Raw genomic sequence first — 22,781 nt, forward strand, 5'->3', positions numbered from 1 at the left:
AAGATTTGCCACAGTATGCTTCTGGCATTCATTAGGTTTCCTGTTCATCTTGTGCAGGTCCACAAAATGGGGTTGAACTAGATTGTTGCACAATGAGTTGAGAGACATCAGGTCAGAAAAGTATTCACAGTAAAAAAAAAAGACACTTTAAGTGTATCCTAGCCATTGAATCTTCATAGCTTTATCAGATTTCATGAAATCTGATAGAGCCAAACACTTAAAAGCAGTTTTCTGCTTAGTCCAAATAGACAGCCACAGCAGATGTGGGTGAGGCTTAATCAAATCCCTTATCTAGTTTACCCCCAGTCCCCCCAGTTCAGTGTGGCACAGATAGGTGGAAGTACTCTGTGGAACAGCCAGGAGTCTGCTCAGAAACCCATTCTCTAACTTTTGCGTGGGAGGAAATTCATGGATACCCCAAAGCTCAGTGCCATGAGTGGGAATCGACAAACATTTGGATTTGTAGATCGTCCCGATTGTTTTCATTGGTTTGATGCCAAGTTTCAATGTAAAATTAAAGAAAGCCTCCACACTTCTCGTCTGCAGACTTCATGCACCCAGGGCCAGATGTAGGTAAAATAGATTTACCGATTTTTAATTACCGAATTTTACCGATTCAGTAATTAAAAATCGGTAAATCTAAGGGGTGGATATGTAGGTATTCCAGATGTGCTGGAATACCAATTTGGAAGAATTCGGTATTTACCGATTCGGTAAATACCGAATCGGTAAAGCCCATTCATTCCTATGGGCTTTGAATACCGATTTTCACAAGGGTGCATGGGGTGTCACTTTGACACCCTCTGGCACCCCCAAAACAGGCTCGGGTGCCATGTGGCAGGCATACATGCCCTAAGGGCAGGTATGCCTGTCACATGGCATAGGTGTTCATGCACACATGTGCATGCACACCGGAATCGGTATTTTACCATCAAATTGGATTTGATGGTAAAATATCGATTCGGTAAGGCCTCTGGGACTCTGAAGAGTCCCACCTACATCTGGGTGCCTCAGAATCGGTAAAATTACCGAATTTTTATTTTATCGAATCGGTGAAATTACTGAATCGGTAATTTTACCGATTCGGTAAAATAATGCCCCCTACATACCTGTCACCCATTTACCGATCGGTAACGGCCAAAATCGGCCGTTACAGCTCGGTAAATGGCCTCAAACAGCCACCTACATCTGGCCCCCAATGTGTTACAAATGTAGGTGTCGTCAAATTGTACCCTCAGGTATGGCAAAATGGAAACAGGGCTGGTTTTAGAGTTATTGACTATGTGTGACATAGATTTATATGTTTAGAACCATTAGCCATTACATGGGTCTTAGAGTTGTTTGCTGTTAAATCTAACCATTAAAACTGCAAATTGGTCCAATATACTCTGTAACCTGGGGGGCAGCTGAGCTATGAGAACCACATTACTGACTTAAAGGAGGACAGATATGAAATGACTAGCTACATGCGGGATAATAAAACCAAATGTTCATCAAGCCCATTCATATATAAAGTAAGCAAAAACGGTACAAGCACGCAACCTTGCCTTACACCCCCGGTTAGTTTAAAAGGAGTCATGGTGTCACCATTTGGGCCAAAGCCGACGCTAGTCATCACCTCGTTGTGCAGTTGCCTAATAAAGTTGACATGTTATCCTCCAGCCCCAAATCACGCATAATATCCCAGAGGTTGGAGCAATTTCCATGAATGAATACTGAACTAAGATCCGTGAATGCTAAGGAAATGCTCCCCTCTTTGACTATGCAATTTATTTATAAGGAAGTATAAGTTGAGGTAGTAAGCAACTGAACCGGGGCCAGCTCTGAATCTGAACTGTACGTCACACAAGACATAATTGCCTTGTGCCAAGTCTCTATTCAGTGTAAAAGAATCCTGCCCATTAGTGTTGCAGTCAAACTGATAAGCGAAATTGGGAACTAGCATTTAGGATTGTCTTTATTGCCAGTTTTAAAGATTGGTATGATGGTTGTGTGATTCCAGGAAGGCGACGGTCTTCAATAATGAATGTTCTTCAATACATTGGTCAGAAGTGTCAACATTTTACCTGAAAAGATAGTCTGGGTCCCCACTGGGGCCCCCTGCCTGTTCTTTGAGGCACCCCTTTAAAGCAGTCACTACATCCTGAAGACCTAACTAAAGGCCTTTGAGTCGCTCCTCCACATTTCCGTTGTATCAACACCATAGTCATCTGGGGAAAGGACCCACCATAAAACCCAAAGAAATGATTAACCCAGTCATCAGGGAGGATGACAACATCCAAGGTCGACTCCAATGAGTCCATGACATAGGGTTGGTTAACTACCGGCCAAAATGCACAAATATTTTGCTGAGCACGGGCAGCTAAAAGCGACTCAACCAATCGTTGTTCGTTCTCCTGGTTCTTTGTTATATCATTGCCCTACTACTGATTTTATATGTACAGCACCCAAATGTATTTTTCACGAACTAAATGGCATACGCGACTGTATGCCCACATACATTATTACAGTCTACTCAGGCAAAGGAATTTTCGGTTATTTCTAGGATTGTTAATGGCATATCCCGTTATGTTCCAGATCAGTGGAGGCGAGTAGGTTTCCGGCAGTGTCCCTTCGACTTGTGTCCCTTCAACTGCACTGGACCGTCCATTGTGCCTAAGGAGCACTGTTCCACCCACCTTGTGGTAGGTTTGTTGTGCTGTGACCATTCTGATGCAGTCTCATTTAACAAGAACGACTATCTCTCATTAGAAGGGTGGTCCCTTGCCTCTAAGCGGGCACTTAGTCACACTATTTTTTGGGAGGGCCCTGATGAACTGCTGCCCGATCCCTGGGCTTGCTAGGCACGAAACATGTTGACTGCACTCTGATAACTTCTATCTTTGTGCATCTTGACATCACAATAGAATCACTGTTTTTACTTAGCCCTATTAACCACCCACTATTAAACTTGTTCTAGGATTAATAGAGGCTATTTTACATATCCTTAACTCTACACCTAATATTCTTCTAATAGAGCTCCCCCATGCATTCACCTTCAGGGCACTACCAGACCAAGAAATCTCGGATAAAGAGCCCCCAGGCCCGTCTGGTATTGCACCACCGGCCAGACGAGGAGCACACAATGATAAAGCATGACACCGTAACAGGTGTGTAAGGACATTAAGATTTGAGTTTCATATCGCCCAGAGACAGAAGCACTAGCTACGTGGTCCCACCTAAGCATGAGCGGATTTTGCGGATTGGCAATCCGCGAATTTTGCGGATTTGCGGATTCGCAATCCGCAAAATCCGCGAATTCCCGCGAATTTGCGGATTTTTTTTTTTTGTGTTCGCCCGTGTTTCTGCCAGTTCGCGAGGGTTTTTACAATTTCGCAATTTGCGAACTTACCTGTCGGGTCGCAAGTTTTGCGAACTTGTTGTTTCTACGTGTCCAGCCTGTTTGGGACACTCTTATTCATCACTGCCACTCTCTGTCACCACTGCCACTCTCTGACTACTCATGCCACCCTCTGGCCCACCCATGCCACCCTCTGTTTCATCACCACACCCTCTGGTTGTCCAGTGTACATTATTTTCGGCAAAGCACACCTTCCCTGCCTCAAGTGACCTGAATTAATTTGGGGCTGATTAATGTGTCACAGAATATTTTTTTAGCTGGCACCTGCTTCCTTAGTGCGCCCTGATTAGTGATCTTTTGCACTTGCTAAGTGCTTTCATTGTTGCAAAATTAGTTACAACACCTGCCCTGCCCCAACTGACAATAATGAATTAGGGGCTGATTAATGGATTTTAACTTCCAGCCTGGCTCCTGCTTGTCTCCCTTAGCTGTAATTCAGGACCTTTGTGGCATATGTGTAACTATTCTGAGGTTCAGAGCAGGGTCACATAATAGTTTCAACTGGCAACTGAACTCTGGAGGGGCCCCTCAGGAAGCACTACAGGAAATGGCTACTAATGATGTGCCTGAACTTTTGAACCTGGTAAGTAGTTACTTTCAGTTTTGCTAAGATCGTATTTCTGCAATTTTGCACTTATTCGCGGGGCGCGAACTCACGCGAACAGTGCGAGCAGTGCGAGCAAAATCCGCTGCTCGCGGATTTGGCGGGAAATTCGCAAATCTCGCGGATTGCGGATTTCCCAAAAATCCGCAAAATCCGCGAGCGTAACGGATTTTCCGCCCATGCTTAGTCCCACCTCGGTGACCATCTGGCTGACGAGGAACTACTCCTACCTTGGATTACTAATGTCCCATTATGTAACACACAAAAAAGTGTTACAATACTTTCACACCAAATGGGTGGATAAAACGCACCTCGCAAATGCAGAATCTAAAAAGTTGAAAGAGGACTGGGTTGGTATGGTTGCTAGTAGCAGTAGTACAGCTACTAACCAGGATATGTACATAGATTCTCATAGTTGGTCTAAAATGTAGGGTCATTGTGTTGCTAAATAAGCTTGTACCCCACAGGACTGAGAAGAAATTGACAGATAAAGAGAAATATTTTATCTCTATAAAACTGAATATTCTAAACAGGATAATAATTGTAGGATTCTTATATGCACCTAACACTTACAAATAAGGCTTTTGTGACAAACGTTTCAGAATGTGAACTAAATTTGGACAGACATCCTGGTCCTGGATCAACTATTGGATAGGGCTAGGTGCACTAATCCACAGAATAATGCTAATAGGGCAAAACTGCAGGACCTACTGTGTGATCAGACTAATTGATGCATGGAAACTTTTGCATCCCAATGACACGAATGATACTTTCCTTCTGCCTCACCAACACTAATGTTTTATTACATTACTTTTTAGTATCAGATGTCACTTATTGTTGAAATATTGGCAGAAGGGGTCATTGGCTATAATCCTGTGACATTAGGGCTATAGTTTGGATGCGTTGCTCCACCGCACAATCAAAGGCGTATGAGACCTACGGCATAGAGATACAGCCATAGCACAAATGCTCTTAGGTCACATGTCTATATTTAAAGCTCGGGTATAATAGGTCAAACATCACCAGAAATAATATGGGAAACAGGCAAAGCCTGGTGAACAGGGCTTCTCATGAGGAACCAGCTATTCATAAACATCAACAGAAGGGAGAACAATCAATATTGAAATCCGGGGTCAGAGAGTTAATAGACTATTGTGTAAATGATCCTACAATCCTGGACTTAAGTCCAAACAAGCAACTGAAAGGAGAGGAGTTGGCCTAACGGCTAGGGCGGTCGACCTCGAATCTGGGGAACTGGGTTCGAGTCTCGGCAATGACGCTGGACAGCCTGTGATTCTGGGCAAATCACTTATTCTCCCTGTGCCTAACAAAAATGAATGTGTCCTCATGTAATGCAACTGGTGCTATGTAAAGGGCTCTGATACCCGATTCGGGTGAAGTTCACGCTATATAAAACTCTGTAAAATAACAAAAAATAAATAAATAGAGCACCGCAGATATGTTTAGTTTTCTCCGGAGATTTTGGATAATGAAAGCATCAAAAATCTTCACGGGCACTGAGGACTACTGGGTGGCAATCAGACTCCCTTAGTTATTCCTCATTTTTCAGTTGACCCTCATGGTTCCACTGCTAATCCCTGAATCTACCCTCATGCCTCATCCACTCCCAAGAGCAGACTTCACAGAGCCAAAACTGGGCCTTTACATTGAAGGCGTTGGTCTTCTTCAAATTTGGTAAAGACAGCTGATAAATACCATTTGTGAATATTGAAAAGTAGCTATGTTGACTGCTAGGATTGGGTCACCTTTCAAACACAGTTATGAGAGACTCTGTATGGCGTTTTACCTGCTGAAAAGGTGTGGTGATGTTTACTTCTATGCTCAAGTAGGCCTCCAGTAAGATGATATCTTTCATTGATACCTTTGCTAATAGGATTTGAAACTTAGGTAAATTCATGCTCTATGAAACTTAGGTAAATTCATGCTCTATGAACTATGGGCATGCCAATAGTCCTAACCAACCGAAAGTTGTTTTAGAAGCCATACCTACCAATGTAGCTTAAAGAGGAGAGAATAGAGTTTTACGGCTATCACAGTTAAGAATGGTAGCAAGGCAAAACGTGCGGCCAACTTTGGCAGCACCAACCTTGGACACAAGAGTCTCCCACAACCAGTCAATTTTTCCCAAATAGTGGGACAAAAGTAAATATCCCTTGACGTGCCGATCACCATTATTTGCAGCAACCGTTGATAACCATGCTGGTTCTTACTATTGTCTCTCAGGAGGTCACATTTATAAAGTAACTGAGAGAGTTGTTAAAGATTTGAAATACATTCTGAGAGTGATACATCAAAGGAGTACGGAAAACCAGTTAGGCGATGAAATGTGGCTGAATACCTTTTGTAGGTTGCTTTTGAGGACCATTATGCCTCATGTCTTTTGGACATTATGTCTGTTTAGAATCTGAAGCCATTCGTGAATAAACCCACCCACTCTGCTGGTCAACTGCATGATCCAATGTTTACTAATGGTTGTATCAAGGTTGCAGAGGTTCTGAGCAACACCTGGTCGGACCACTTTACAGTGTATTTTTGCTAAAATACACGGCTAGAGCGGTCGACCTCGAAGCTTGGGAACTGGGTTTGAGTCTTGATGGAGACGCTCAAAATCCTATGATTCTGTACAAAACACTTAAGAGTCCATTACGATGGTGGGTGGACAAAGTCTGTCTGCCACCGTAACCTTGAAAGGAAGCGACCGCCAGAGGAGCAGCAGTCCCGCTGTGCCTATTAGGATGCGACCGCCACCCTGACGGTCGCATCTAGCATTTTTAACATTGTGGCGGGCGGTGATTTGCGCAGCACCAGCCACAATGTCAAATATGCATGTTGTCCATTGGCATGCACAACGTGACAGGCACTGCGCAGTGCCTGCCACCTTCTGCATGCCAATGTAGGGGGTACCATAGGTACCCTGCAAGTGCACCCCCCCATTCCCCCAATACCACTGGGGACTGCAACGGGCCCCCAAAGCAAAAAAACGCATACCTTTCCGGAAAGCCCAAAATCCACAGACATCATAATATGGCGGGCGCTGCCTGCTAGGCACCGCCACCATGTTATGGCCAAGGACCTCACGTCAGGCATTTGTAACGGTTGCCTGCCTGCGGAAAAGCGGCGGACAGTCTTTCCGTCCGCTGCTGTGCCCCCGCCTTTGTAATAGGGCAGGGGGTAAATGGAGTGCGGGCGAGGAAAGATGTCTGGCTGACCGGACCGCCACCGCCGGTCGGGCGGTGGCGATCCGCCTGACATCATAATGGCCCCCTTAATCTCCCTGTGCCTAACAAAAATGAATGTGTTCTTCTGTAATGCAACTGGTGCTAATCTAAACCGCTCTGATACCTACAGGTCAAGTTCGCACTATATTAAACTAAAAATAAAATACAATCATATAGGAGAAGGTTATTTTTAAAACACTAAGGCCTCGCATACGAGTCCTGTATGTATAAAGTGTTAATCTTCGCTTCCAAACAACAATACCCTGGCAACTGTTACTTATCGGATGCCCTAAATAACACCAATTTTTTGTTTCCCTGTGACAATGGGGCAGAACGTGCGAGTTCTGGTGACTGCAGCATGAAAATCCGCATGACCAGGTATTTTCCGGACTTTTTTCATCAGGTAAATTTTGACTGGATTGGACTGCTGAAATTCTGAATTCAGTAAAATCCAACAAGCTCATAACTCCCAGCACATGTGTATAAAGATTTGCAGAAATGTCGGAATTTAAAGTGTTAGTTTTAATCGGGGCTTTCATTTTCCCTGAATAAAAATACACACTTTTAACTTTTAAAAACTGCTTGTTGGAAGTGACTAAAACAGGATAGAACGAAATGAACAGTGCTTGTTATTTGCAATAAGTCCGCGTGACTAAATAAGAAAATATCTCAAAAGCATCAATCACGCCTCGATCACAAGACGTTAAGTAGGTTCGCTTGTGATGTTTTTTGTTTATTCCAAATGTCGGGCATTGTGCAGCCGGACAGTTCTCCAGGAAGCAACTCGAATTTCCAGGTGTACACTTGGAGTGCCTGCTCATTCCGAGTTGTGCTAAATGGTAATTCATCTGATTTCCTAATAAATTACAAGCTATACCATGTGTAAAACTGAACCCAGTAAAACAACTTTCAAGCCTCAAATACATAGTCGCAGTAAATAGGCTGGTGAAACCCAGAGACGTTTTGAGGAATGGGGAAAGTGGGGCCTGACCCAGGGCCCCAGCATTTCAGGGGTCTCCCTGATAGAGACAGCTCTGTTCTTCAGAGAGTGTTGTCCTGATGACCTCGAGTAATTATTAAACAGATTGTTTTAAATACCATTTTCCTTCAATGTATTTTTATTTTTAGTGTGAATGACGTATGGGAGTCTATTACTGACATTTTGCAGAGAAACGTTTGTTTTTCAAAACCATGCAAACAATTTATGAAAAAGCTCGTTTTAGATCAAAACACGGCCTAACATTTGAGAAATAGGAGAGGGTCACAACGATTGTTTGCAATCAAATTAATGAGCTGTTGCTGCATTATAATACCGAAAAAACACGTTACTATCCCTGAATATTAGATGTAAACAAAAATTTCAAATTGGACCTGTGTGCCATGTGCCCAGGGGCGGCCTTAGGCATGTGCAAGCTGTGCACTTGCACAGGGCCACCAAACCCCAGGTTCCACCACGCCAATATCCTTAATATAATAATCCTCTGAGGATGGATACATATTTGCGTGGCGGCCCCTGGCAGGGATTTGGCAGCCTCCGGCTCTGTTCCACTTCCAAACACCCTGCCTCCCCCATTCACTGGCCTCCGCGCCTGCGTTCCTCCGGGGGCCCCCTACCTATGGTCCCTGCTCAGGGCCGCCATGAGCCTCGAGCCGCCCCTGCTGTGCAGAGGGGGTAAAGAGGGCATGAAAGAGCTGAAACTGGATCATTAATTCAAACCTGGTTCGAACTAGGCTTCCCCAAATTCTGTTTGGCCCTGGGCCCCCGAAATCCCTGGTGATACCGGTCGAAATCAGCAACACCAAGTAGTTGTGGTATTACTACTCTATAAACGGGATATATCGTAACATCAGAAGCCTATCAGCTTTAGAATTAATGGCACAGTGAAACCCCAGCAGGCATCAGAGCACGGATGAACAGTGGAGTAGCGAGTGCGCCAGGGCCCTAGTGCAAGGAAGGAAATGCCCCTTCCCCTCCCCCGCCTGCTGTTTGGACCGTTGAGCACAGATCACAGGACAGCATTAGTCAATGGACTTTAGGCCCTGGTGTCACTGTGCCTGCTGCACCAATGGAAGTGACGTCCTGCATCTCACGTCAAGCAGGGGGTGATTCATCCCACAGCGGCCTTACTGTTGCCCAGCTGATTCCAGCAACAACTCACGAATTTCAGGAATTCACATCATTTCCTATGGAAAGAATGAAAACTGGACTGAGTGTGACGGAAGGAAGTGTGCAACATGGCACCTCCTGAAACAACTTTCAGCTCTACAATTCCAGACACAAATGCGAATCAAGAAAGCTTCCTATGGCATTGCCGGAGCTTGGGCAGCTTTCGCTCGCCTCAGTGAGTCAGCATGACAGGACTACTGCTTTATGAAACCCACTGAGGTCATTAACATTCAGCTGCTATGCGGATAAGGCATAGTTACAGTGTTTTAAATGCTGGTTCAACGTGGAACTGACCTAGCTATGGTGCAAAGTGGAAATGACCGGGCAATAATCTACTGCTGTGGTGCTTTAATTGTGGTGGTGCAATATGTAACTGGCCTATCTAAAGCAGGTTGCATGTGGTTGGTTGCAAAGCAGCACTTGCCTGTCCACAATGAAATAGACTTACTAAAGTGTTTGGAAGTGGACTGGCTGTGGTGCATAACATGGTGGTGCGATGTTCAACTGGCCTGGCAACTGTGGTATGTCAAATGTCCTTCTTCCCTACTGATTTTGAAATCTCCTGCTTTATAATAGGCAATTATGGTGTAAAATGCATTTTTTTACCTCATGTTTTTGGGCCTGGTAAGAAAATATTTTCCAGGACTGCACACCCAACCCATCGCCGTAGTAAAAAAAAAAATATTCACTGCCTTGAACACGGACACATGACTTCCTCATAGATGGCTCCAACCTAGGTCAGTTATACTCTGGCTGGGCTAGCCATGCAGTGGGGTGCGCGTTTAGCCCACCGAACCCAGTAAGCTGCTTTTAAAGGCTAGCATACGTAATAGTGTTCCACGTGCTGCATTCAGAAGTATTGGGATGTTTTTAGTTTTCCTTTCAGCACTATCAATATAACTAGCACTTTCTGGCTTATGTATTTTGAAAACCGTGCCAGGAAACAAGAAATGCTTTGACCCCATTTTATGAACATTTTACATGGGGAAGGGAGTGGTCCCCAAAACAGTCCCTCGAAATGTCTGTTTGCTGGAAGCAGTGCTTGTCATGGAGCTTCAGTAACTGCAAATACCTCTTCCCGAAGAGTTAAAAAGGAAGATTTCAGAGAGCTGGCAGCTTTAAAGCCCTATTGTAGGCCTCAACCTAAAACTCTGTGGTACTGGATGTGGTGAGGCCAATGCTGCAAGCTGTTTAATTTGTACTCACTGTACAAGTGGTTGTAAGGTCATAACCAAGAGTGTTAGGGCCTAATATCTCCCAATTACTCCCCTGGCAAAGTACTCGGCCGGCGGAGCTATTTTTCACGGCCGGTTTCGGCTGATTTCGTTATCGCGGCCGATATTGCAAAAACTGCCCTGTAACAAAATCGGCCCCCAGGGGCCCAAAACCGGCCCCCAATCCTGGTGGCCCACCGGGGAAATGCCCGGTGCCCGCTACGGCCAGTCCGGCCTGGAGTTGGGGATAACGGGAGACGAGCTCTAAATTGGATGGGGCCATATTTAGAGTCGAGGGAACCGTTGTGCCTCCAGCAATATTATTTAAGCAGAAACTGCGGTTCCTGTGGACAATGTAATCAATAAACAGTATAGGTACGCAGAAGGGCCCCCAGCAATGGCACATCAGCTGGCTCTACAGAAGAAGCACGTCCAATTATCACCCTCTTTGCTGCTGGAACTCCAGGGTTTCAATGCCACAACGCCCACTCTAATTAGGGAGGAGTTTCTGACTATGATTTTTCACATGTGCAGAAAAATGCAGAGCAGTTCTGATTCAAGGGAGAAAACCCCCAAGGTGTTAGTGGCATTTCTTGTTTGTTTAGAGCGTTTGTTTCAGAAAAACTGCTAGGACATGGTGGACCAGCTGAGATTTCATTTTTGTCAAGAGTGCTTCTGCCATATTGGCATGAGAATTTTGGTGAAAACTTCACAAACGAAGCAGCTGACCTTTAATATAACAACACAGGCCTCCGTCTCCCGAGCACTTGATGGCCTGCCCAGCAGGGCCTAAATGAGGTACATACAACAGCTGTAGTTGAATAATCGCACATCTAATACCATCAAACTTCAGGTCAAGTATCTTTAGTAAGCCAGAGTAAGAGAAAATAGTACTTAGATGAGATCAAAACACCCAGCTACCATTAAGGTACAAGTTGATCATAAATAGGGCTCCCGGTTTTATGGTATTTATTTTAATAACATTTCCGTCTGTATTTATCCATATTTTTTTTTGAGCCACCTTATTGGTATTTATCCATATTTATTTTGTGTTTTGCGAATAAATAGAGTCATAAAATTGTATATTTCCACATTGATTTAATTATTAACCATGTTATTTAACTGATAAACATGCACTTATGCTTTTCTGCCTGTCCCATTTTAGAAAATTATAGAAGATTCTGGTCATTCGATCTGAGTACTCTGTTCTTACTATATTTTTTAAGTCTTAGCCTCAAAAATTGCAGACCAGTGTCATTTATTGCTCTATGGGCCAAAGTAAGCACTTTATATTCAATTCTTCTTTTCACGGGCAACCAATGTAGACTGAGCAGCTAAAGTGAGTCTAGTTACCTGATTGGAATACAGCAGTTTGTGCTGGTATATAGAACAACACATGGGCACCTCAGTAAAGTGCTTCAGTGCTAAGTAAATCATAATAGCACCATATAGTATCACTTGTTAAGAATTGACTTCTGACAGTTATGGCCAATGATCATCAACACTATTAAAAGTCTATTAGGGAGAATACCTAATTAAAACAGAACAGTTTGTGTTTACCTTTAACATATTATCTGTTTTTGTGTAAAACTATTTTGTCCCAGTCTGTGGACAGGATAGCCAAGCTAGTCTCAAGTTTTCCTTCCCAGCTAGCAGCCTGTTGAGACCTTTCTGTATTCAGTAAAGGCAGTCACAATATAGTGATGGCCAGTTTAACCTGGAGAATACACATAGATGCCAGGTAAAATTTTTAATACTCAAGCTGGCACGTACTGTGTTCATATTCTGGCTTTTAGCAAGACGACATTTTCATGCAGTATATTCTTTGTTGATTTTTGGTTTAGACAATATGTTTGAGACAATAATACCAGTGTGCACCTTTTTCTAAGGAGGACGTTTTCTACAGCATCAGAGTATGATTAGTCATTACCAGCTAAAAATCCTTGAAGATGTTCTGGCCATCTCAGATTGGATGGCTGAGAACTATCTTCAACTCAATTCCTCAAAGACAGAGGTGCTCCTGATTGGCCGTGACTCATGCAAATGGGTTATTAGAACACAAAAGGAGGTCCCAGGGGAATTTTTTAACGACCCTGACTGCTAAACCCCCTAAATGATAATGAAACCAACAAAAATTAGCAGTGAGTCAAAAGGGCCAACTGAATTATGTATCCAACAGAATAAACAACCAAAGTGTTGAAAAATAGGGAAGAGCCGTCAATGTGAGCGAGTTCCCATCAGTTCACCATCGAGACCGCCCTTCATCATCTGGGATCTCTTACTCGTTTAGAGAACTGGTAGACCACAACAGACCGGCAGATTTTGATAACCAAGTCAAGGGTGTACCAAACGGATGTATGACGTTACAACGCATACTTTTACAACGCATACCATTACAACGCGGTATTTACAACGAATACCGTTACAACGCATAGCGCTTAGAGGTGCTGGATAGTGGTAAGTATAATTTTATATTCCAACTCCAGTCCCCGTGGACACTAGGGAAGGTGTTGGATATAAAATTAAACTTATTCCCTATCCTAGAGCGCCCCCCAGCGCAATGCGTTGTAATGGTATGTGTTGTAATGGCTGCGTTGTAGTGGTAGTGCGTTGTAAAAATTGCGTTGTAACCGTTGTATACCGTACCAAACAAACTAACTCAGATGTGAACAGGGTGTGCCTAGTGAGGAACTGAATAGCAGTGCTAAAAAGTGAAAGTGTTGAAGTGAAAAAAGAAAAACAAAGAGAAAAGCTCTAAAATTGGATAGTGATAGGGGAAACAAACTTTTAATATGCACCCTTTCACTCTAAAAGAAAAGCTCTAAGTGTGAAAGGGTGCATATTAAAAGTACCCTAACTAGATGTGCCTAAGTGTACCTAGCATGTGTGTAGGTTTAAAGCCAAGAATCCCTCTAGGATAAAGCCAACCCCATTACCTGATGTTAGCCTGTGGGACCCTGCTCTGGTCTCGAGCTGAACACCCCGCGAGGGATGTCAGACCACTGCGAGCTCGAGTATCTGCCTACAGGGAACCTCAGCGTCTCGTGTCAGTGTGTCGGCATGGAAGTGGTGATGTCCTCTATCTCAGCAAGATGTGATTATTATATACCCTAAGGTATCCCCAGGGGTTCTACCTTGCTGTTCCACTGTCGCAGATAGGAGGACGTCGGGAATTAACTTTATAGATAGTTATTATGCAGGAGTTGATCGTCCTGCTTTGAGTCCAAGAAACTAAGAATCCTCATGCATAATTTATGAGGCCAGTGTTCAGGGAAATTCCCTACGTACTGTGTGTAGTATTGTAACTAGGTGAAAGGACAGCCCCTCAACTCCTTTATGTATGTACTATAGGAGAAAATGTAGGTGAAGGGTTATGATGTTACCTGGACCTATTTAGGGGTACCTTAAATATAACACCTGTCTTTTTATCTCAATCTTACATGCTCCTTTTCATAACTGCCTTTTCCCTTTGACCCTGTTTTCCAGAATTACTCTTCCTCCATTTCAGCCTTTCTCTCTCCTACTCTGCGTCAAAGTTTAATAATAAAAATAAGTCCTGGTCACCAAAAATAAGTGTTGTGGACTCCAACTAAACCACTCCCACAAAGTAAGTACAGAGATGGCAACCCCATCTCAAATATAATGTGACTAGAGTTATCAACAGCTGAGACTGAATAGTACAGAGAGTTGTCTTGCTTTATAGATAAAATCAAAAATTGAACAGTCCTTTCTATTGCTAGGAGAGGCTCTCAGTTTATTCAAGAAGCATTCTCCAAAATCTGGAAATCTCCTAAAGTTATATTAGCAGTTGTCTTCTCTAGGACAGAAGCTACTATGAAAGCATTCTGGAGTAACATAACTTAATTTGTATTGCCTTAGAATGTATAGCATGTAAGAAACCTATATGGCTCCCAATTGCTTTCAAAGAGCAGGGGGTGAATGGGTTTTGGAGGAAGCATATACATTTGGGGAGACAATAGTTTGTTGACTTGAGCGAGGTTAAAGGCATTACTGCCAATTTACTAAGAAATTTAGGAGCCCAAACGGGTACTCCTATGGTAAGTACTATTAAGGTACTAATTTCACATACTCAAGAATACTCTCTCAATTAGCCCCTGCTTCACACCATGCTTAGAGGAGCTACAGATTTGCTCAACTTACAAAAACTCCCCAGATTATGTTCAAATGATCCCAGAAACATGTAGAAGGTAGGTTTATTCATGGTTAGTCTTTGGTTATCTGGTTGCTCAGGTTCAGTTACTTGCTATAGGCCTCAGTGGACTTGTGGATGCTTGAAATGCAATGTATGGTCCTCGTGTGGCGTGTCATAACGAGGAAAAATAAATCATGAACTGGAATATGACCCAAACAATCTCAAATGGCTGAGACTATTTTTTTACACCTTCCATCCATCACTATTGTGTTTTACTCTTCAGAATTGGCTATTGATTCTGTAGGGACAATGGCATAATGAGGGAGCTACACAACTATGGAGGACTGAGAAGAGGAAAGATTCTTGAGCCCAATCCATCGCTGAGTCTCAACCAGCCTAGCAATGCCTAGTCTGCCAAACCTAGACCCGACTAATCATTTTTATATCAGCTGCCCCAATTATAAATGCTCGTAACATCTCTTATCCGTCTTGTACCAACACCGGTTACATCTGTCATGAGGTAGTCAAATTAAGGAATGTGGCAGAGAGATCGAAACAGGGAATTTTTAATTCTTCCCACACCACTTAACATTTCTGCTAATTAGTGATTACACCAATGTTCCTTTTAATCTAGGCGCGTGTGGGAAAAGCCCACCACAGCAACTGAGGCATTTAGAGCAGGACACAGGAGCTGAAAAATTACACAAATGTTTTCATGCCATTTGTTATGCACTAACACTGTCATCAATACTAAAAACGTGATCCTTTCATTTGTGCCCACTTTTACCAGCAGCTTTTACTTGGCAATTGCAGAAAAACTAACTGGGGAAAAAATTCTGTATTAACAAGTGCGAAAACATTGTGTCATTATTACTCATAGTTTTTGCATAAATGTAAAACTTTGTTGAAAAAACATGAAAAACAGTGTGGCAAACAATATTTGAATGACAGAATGTTTTCTCTAAATGACCACGTAAGAAAATCTTATAATACATTTGAAGAAATATCAAAATATTTCCACATATCATTCTTTTCAGATCTGATCTGCGCTTGGTATTTAAAGACTTAAGGGCTCATTAGGATTACGGTTAATCCGCATCCTCCGGGCAGGCAGAAGCCACCGCCGGTCCGGAGGATGCGGATTAACCGCTGCGGACTGAAAAAAGACCCCTCGCCAGATTAGGATGGCTGGGGGATCTTTTTTCCGTCGGCCGCCTGTCGCCTTCCGACCGCGGCGGAAAAGCTCTAACATGGCTGGCGGTGTCTATCAGACACCACCAGCCATATTAGGATGTCAGCGGTGCTATGCCTTTACACAGCGGCACTTCCGCCGGTGAAAGGCATACAGACTTTTCTTTGGGGGCCCGTTGCGGGCCCCCAGGGGTGAAGGGGTGGGGGGTGCACATGGGGGGTACCTATGGTACCCCCCAGTCTTTCCGTGCACGAAGCGGCAGGCACCACGCGGTGCCTGCAGCTTCGTGCACGCAAAGGAAAACATGGTGTTTTGACATTGCGGCGTGTGCTGCTTTGAGCAGCACCCGCCGCAATGTTAAAAATACAGGGTGTGACCACCAGGGTGGCGGTCACTTCCTAATTAGCACGGAGGGACCGCCGCTGCCCCTGCGGACGGTCCCTCTTCCTCTGGGGTGGCGGAGGGACGCAGGTCCGTCCGCCATCCTAATGAGCCCCTAAGTTACAAAGACATATATTCAAGTTTATTTTTAATAGGCCAATTACCACATGTTCAAAGCCATTTCGGAGTTGCAAAGCACTTTTTGTTATGTAATAAACCCATGTTGCGATTTAGTAAAATGGGTACCAAATCGCAAACTGGGTTTAAAAATGCATACCAAATTGCTATTAGGCCATGTTTAAGGCATCTCTTACAAGTTGCAATTCACAATGCAATGCATCAATCCAGTTGCAAAACATTGAAAATTTACTGACTGCGGTGGTAATTGATTCACAAAAGTGAAGAGACCCCTTCCTCATTTTTGAATGTTAAGAAAATTGTTTGTTGAAGCTGAGGCATTAAAAATAATAATAATACTAAAAAGCAATCCCAGACCTGGTGGTTTGCTGAACCAAGTAGGCCTCTATCCCTAGGACGCCTACCAATCAGTTAGTATCTAATGAATAGTAATGAGGTCAGATTGCAAGCCACTGTGAATAGAAATTTTGCAAGCCAACATATTAATACATAGGTTAGTTTGCAAAATTCTGTTAAATTCACAAAAAGTCAGTCTATAAGTTGCAACCAGTTTTGCGAATGTATTTCCCATACAACTGTCCCAGTGGCAGCTCCTCGGCTGAGGAGCGTTGCCCGACTGCTATTTCAGCAGTGCATAAAAGAAAAAGAAAATGGTAATAACAGGACATTATTATCATTATATTTTACTATGCAGCACTCTGGCGGGGCTGGGCAATGTGACGCCAGAGCAGAGTGAGGAGTAGTTTGCACACCTCTAAGTGCATATGATGGCTTGGCTGACCCTCTGGGGCCGGCCAATCCATCATGTGCACATAGCATGTTCTCCACGAGGCTGTGTTGCACAACCCTGAGGTGAACATGCACAGCCTCCCAGCCACTGCCTGAGTGGCCAAACAGGCCGCTCAGACCAATCACGATGCTGCTCATGCAGTGTTGTGATAGGCCGGAAGAGTCTGGAAGCCTGGATGCTTCCAGCAGAGCTGAAGAGGATGGAGGAGAGGGGAAACGTCCTTTACAATGCAGCCATTACATCGCACTAAACTTACAATGCAGTCATTACATCGCAACATCCTTTACAACGCATGTCACTACAACGCAGGCATTACAACGCATGACACTACATCACATGACACTACATCGCATGTCACTACAACGCAGGCATTACTACACATACCATTACAATGCATACCATTACCACCCATAGTACCCCTACAATATCCAAAACCTACCCTACTGTTGCACCCCCTGGAGTTAGAATAGTAATTTTTACCCCTACACTATTCAACACTTGCCATACTGTTGCACCGCCTGGAGTCAGAATAGTAATTCTAACTCCTCTACTATTCAACACTTACCTGAAATGCAATGTAATGGTATGCGTTGTACTGGTATGCTCTGTAAAGGTATAATGCAATGTAATGGAATGCGTTGTAAAGGTAGTTTCTAAAAATGCGATGAAGTGTAATTCGACGTAATGGAGTGCGTTGTAAAGGATGTTACGATGTAAAAACTGCGTTGTAAAGGCATGCATTGTAAATGTATGCGCTGTAACACCATACATTTGGAGGAGAGGCGTGCGGCGGCACGGCGGAGAATGGCATCTTCTTTTTTCTTACTCATTATGGGGGCACACAGTGTGGCTGCCTAGGGTAATACAAGGATAAAACATACTTCTAGCTGCTTGCAATCCAAGATGAAGTTGTACCAGCTTTACTTTGGGACTGGATGAAAGGTAGTGGAGCCCTGAATAAAGGGCAGAACCATTGAAATAAGCCACAAAAAGGGGACATACCCAACCGTACCAGCACAGACTAGGGGAAAGGAGTACGACTAAGAAACTCCCATTATCTTTATACAAACCCACAACCCATGTTACATGGGAAGTGTTGGTGTCTGATGGGGAAGGATATGGGAGTCCTTTCCATGCTCCTCAGTACTAGACAGTCCGACCATGAAGTTGCAGATTTGCCAGACTTGACATGAACATGAACGTTCCAAAAAGACAACTTCAGAAATTAAACAGAACCGTATATTCCAAGACACCATCAATACTTCGGGAGCCTTCCCAATCCAACCCCGACTACAATGACGAACACATAGAACAATAACAGAGACAGTCCTATTATATTCATGCAAGAGAATCAAGGCTCCATGGTAAAAGAACACATTACCCATGACGCTAGGTGGGCTGTAGGACGTTATATGAGATCACAACATAGGTTTCTGAAGTCAAAATGCTAGAAACATGGCAAATAAGAACAGAAAATATTTAGAAGAGAAAATATGCCAGGTCGATGTCAGGTAGAGCCAAGGTAATAGCTACATAGAAGTAATGGTCATAGCGATGTAATGACAGTGTCCGTTTGCCCAATAATTGTGCATGTCCTACAATTTGCATCTATACAGTGCTTAAGTCTTAATTCAGCACATTCTACAAACATGAGGGCTGCAAACACCAAGTGACGTCTACCTACCTTTTATATGTATCTGCACTTCGTTTGACGCAGTCAGTCCTTTCTTGTTGTGTGCTTCACAACTATAAATTGCTGCTTCATCAAGACCTGAGAACAAATAAAAAAAAAGAAAATGCACATTAGAGCCTAGAATCCTATAGTATTGCTTTATTATGTGTTGTCTCGGTAGTCGCTGAAGGAGGCTGCAGTGAATCCCAAACCAGCCGGTCCACTCTTGTGATGTCACACCACAGAACCCTCACAACGATATAGCGTATCTCTAATCGTAAGTCCCTCTGTTATCAGGCATCTTCCTGTTTTCCGCTGCGACTGTAGTGAAAGTCACCTCTGTAACCGCGAGTACCACGCTATCTATTCACAGTGGTAAGTGGCGTTTTCCATTACCAATGCCTAAGTTGGAGCGCTTTTTCTATAGTACGTGCATCAACAACAATTGTTCTATCTTGTTTCTCGACAGTGCCCGGCTGGGTATACTGTAAGTCATTTTTATTTACTTCATCACGCATGGGTTGAGTTCATTAGAGACACCACGAGGTAACATTCGTCCCCTCTTGTCCACATACAATTAATCATTATTGCGACTACACATATTAATATTACTTTCACCTTTCCCCCAGATGTACCGCACTGTTTAGTCCTGACGAGACCTCCATCAAGCAGGTCGAAACGCCGTCGACGCCATAGGGAAAGAACCCTTTAAGCACAGTGGTCTTTGATTGTAGATAGTCACTGATAGTAATTGCTTTATTATTGTGCTTGGTCATTCCCTTTGTAAATATCCATAACAAAAAACTGTACAGATCACTTATTGTTGTTTGTTCTGTTTTTGCTCACAAAATCACTGGGGACACACTGCACTTTTCTGTATATATATTCTTTTGTATATATGTCGCTGTTATAAATATGAAAATCTCCATAAGTTGAAATATAAGAAGTATTTCTTATAAATTGGTATATGTGTGCTTCTTTCCTTGCCAAACCCTTCTCTGCTACAAATTAATAGTGCTAATTTAAGCTGTCATATATTATATATTGTATAAATAATTATGCCACAGGAACCATTGTTCTTTGGATAAATATATTGCCCTGGTTCCGCTGTGAGTAGGGTTCCCTTGTTTCCCCTTTTCGCATCTTGTGTCTGAGCATCAATTCCCTAGAGTTCAGCCGTAGCCTGATATCCATGTGTGTGACCCCAAAGAATCTTGGTGTAGCCACTTCCTGAAAACATACCCTTTGATGCACGTTACTACACCAACAATACGCTAGAAACCTTGTCACTCGTGCACAAGTGTGAGCAGCCTCCCCAGCATTCACTCAGGCTAGAGCCTGCAGAGTAATACTACCCATCACTGTAGGAAGCTGGCTCTCTACACAGTGAACTAAAATGAAGTACACTGTGCAGAGAGTCCAGGAGACCCAGATTGGTATAGAGAGGCAAACGTAGATAATACTAACGCTCTATTTGTGGTAGTGTTGGTGAGCAGTTAGGCTTATCAGAGGGTAGTGCTAAGCATTTGTTGTACTCATAGAGGCAATAAATGAGACACACACTCAAGAATAAATCTGAGACCAATGTGCAAAAATAACCGATGTAATTTTATAGACCAAGAACTTCATTCTACAGTATGGTTTGAGATATGAACTTTTAAAGTTCGCAAATCACTTTTGTGCACAATTCTGCATCATTGAAGTCAATGGGAGAAAATAGATAATAAAAAAATCACACAGTTGGATTTTGAGTCTCACCTCAGGATTTAGATAGGTAGCAAGGCCAGGTCCAATGTTCCACCAGTGGATTCTCTGGAGCAACCGGAATTCGGCCAGTAGCAGGGTGTCGATGTCGTAGGTTTGTTACAAAGAAGGGTCCCACCTGAAAACAAACTGTACAAGGGGACTTAAAGGTAAGTCCGAGAAGTCCCTCTCAAGAGAGCAGGTCACAAGGGCTTCAGGACCACAGGATCACAGCTGGTTGATCAGTACCCAGGCCAGGCAGGTTGGGTGCAGAGCAGATAGGTCAGCCGGGCAGCACGCGTCAAGATGTCCTCACGGTCAGGAGCAGGCTGCTTGGAGAGATGATTCAGGGACAGCTAGGCCTCTCACAAAGTGGATTTTAGGAGTCTCGATGTCCCTCAATGGCTGCTTGCTTCCTGGGCAGTTGGAGTCTGTATTGGACTCTTAGCCGCAGTGAATGCTGCAAAGGGTCTGGTACACTGGCTATTGGTGTGGCACGGCTCCGGTAAATCCTGTTGTCTCCACACTTAGAGGGAGACAGATTTGATCCTCTGGGGCAGGTGTACCACTTTTAGTTTTGGTGCTGCATCAAAGTCATCAGGGAGTAAGTCGGGAAACCAGATTCTACAGGTTCGGTGCCTGCGGGCAGCAGGGAAGTAGTACCTCTACTCCAAGGTAGTTCTTTAGTGATTTGTCAATGGCTGGGTGCGCTTGGGGGTTCTTTGAGGCCTCACAGTTACAGGACGAGACAGCACACCAAAACTGTCGAGTCCTTAGGACAGCAGGCAGGGTTTAGTGCCAATTTTATGCAGCAGGGCTTCAGTCCATGGGGCAGCAGCAAGTATTTGTCCTTATCTTCTCTGTGTGCGCCAAATCTGAGTTCAGGGTCCAGGGATGCCACCTAGATACTAAATGTAGGGGCGTTAAAGGGGATGAAAGGCAGTAGCCCATAGGCTTCCTACCTTTTAGGGTGTCTACACCCTCTAAGTGACCCTTCCAGTGGGTAGGGGCACTACCCTGACCATAATCCACTAATTCCCTCTCAAACTAAGATTGAGGGAAATGACAAGTGGGCTCCACATCACCTGCCCCACCTTAAGTGAGGTGCTGGCTAAATGAGGACCCATCATTTAATTTAACTAATTTTCCCGCCTGTCCTCCCACCAAATGTGGAGCAGGACAGTGGGGTTCGCATCCTGGAACTCCCTAGGTGGTATTTCAAAGACGGCATCACCCTTGAAGCATCCTGCCCTGGAAGGCCATCCTGGCCTGAGGGAGGTGTGAACCACCTGCGTCCAGAGCAGGCCTTGTTCCTGGCCCCATGACGCCAGAAACATGTCCGGTGGTGGCAGGCTGGCTAAGACAAGTCGGAGACCACACCAGTGCTTATTAGGTTTTCATGGGGTACTCTAAGGTGTCCCCTGTGTGAATGTATTAATACATCAAACACTGGCATCAGTGATGACTTATAAAGATGAGAGGTTTGGTACAGTGAAGTCATCATGGTTAAGTCATCATGGAGATAGGAAACTTGTGATGACAAATATCCAGCCTATGTACTCTCTACGGTCTCCATGTGCACTAGAATTGACTTAAATATTATAGGGTCATATCTGCTCATGCAAATATGTCCACACATGGGATATAATGCACCCTGCCTTATGGATGTAAGGCCTACACTTGGGGTGACGACCTTCACCTCATGCAGTGTATGGGGCATGGCATACAGGGCTCACTCTTCGGCTTTCTCTGCACCAAGACACGCAGCCTGCAATGGCACTTTGCATTGTCTTGGAGAGGGGTCTCTAGGGTGGCAGAATTTGTGCTGCAGCCCCAGTGGACCCACTTCAGTCCCAACGCCCTAGGTACCAGGAGTACCTTTTACTAGGGACTTACAGTGTTGTGCTAATCGTGGTGCAGTTGTAGGAAAGAGATCTGGCACTGGGAATCTGGTTGGCAGGGACCCAGTGTACTTTCAATTCGAAATCACAGCATACACCAGGCAAAAAATGGGGGTAACTATGTCAATAGATGCTCTTTCCTACAGTCACCATCTGGCTCTGCATTCAAAACCTTTTCATTTAAAAC

The 22,781-nt window shown here is 44.0% G+C and overlaps 1 protein-coding gene across 5 annotated transcripts in view; it reads right to left on the reverse strand.

Moving 5' to 3' along the window:
- Positions 1–22,781, reverse strand: part of MERTK (MER proto-oncogene, tyrosine kinase) — a 366,926-nt gene that overhangs the window by 188,716 nt on the left and 155,429 nt on the right. For all 5 annotated transcript variants that reach the window (XM_086927212.1, XM_086927213.1, XM_086927211.1 and 2 more), the window contains one exon: positions 18,963–19,049. In XM_086927212.1, coding sequence (XP_086783338.1) covers positions 18,963–19,049 — 87 coding nt within the window. The remainder of the gene's footprint in view (positions 1–18,962; positions 19,050–22,781) is intronic.

Source organism: Lissotriton vulgaris, chromosome 6 (assembly GCF_964263255.1).
Source record: "Lissotriton vulgaris chromosome 6, aLisVul1.2, whole genome shotgun sequence".
Classification (NCBI taxonomy): Eukaryota; Metazoa; Chordata; class Amphibia; order Caudata; family Salamandridae; genus Lissotriton; species Lissotriton vulgaris.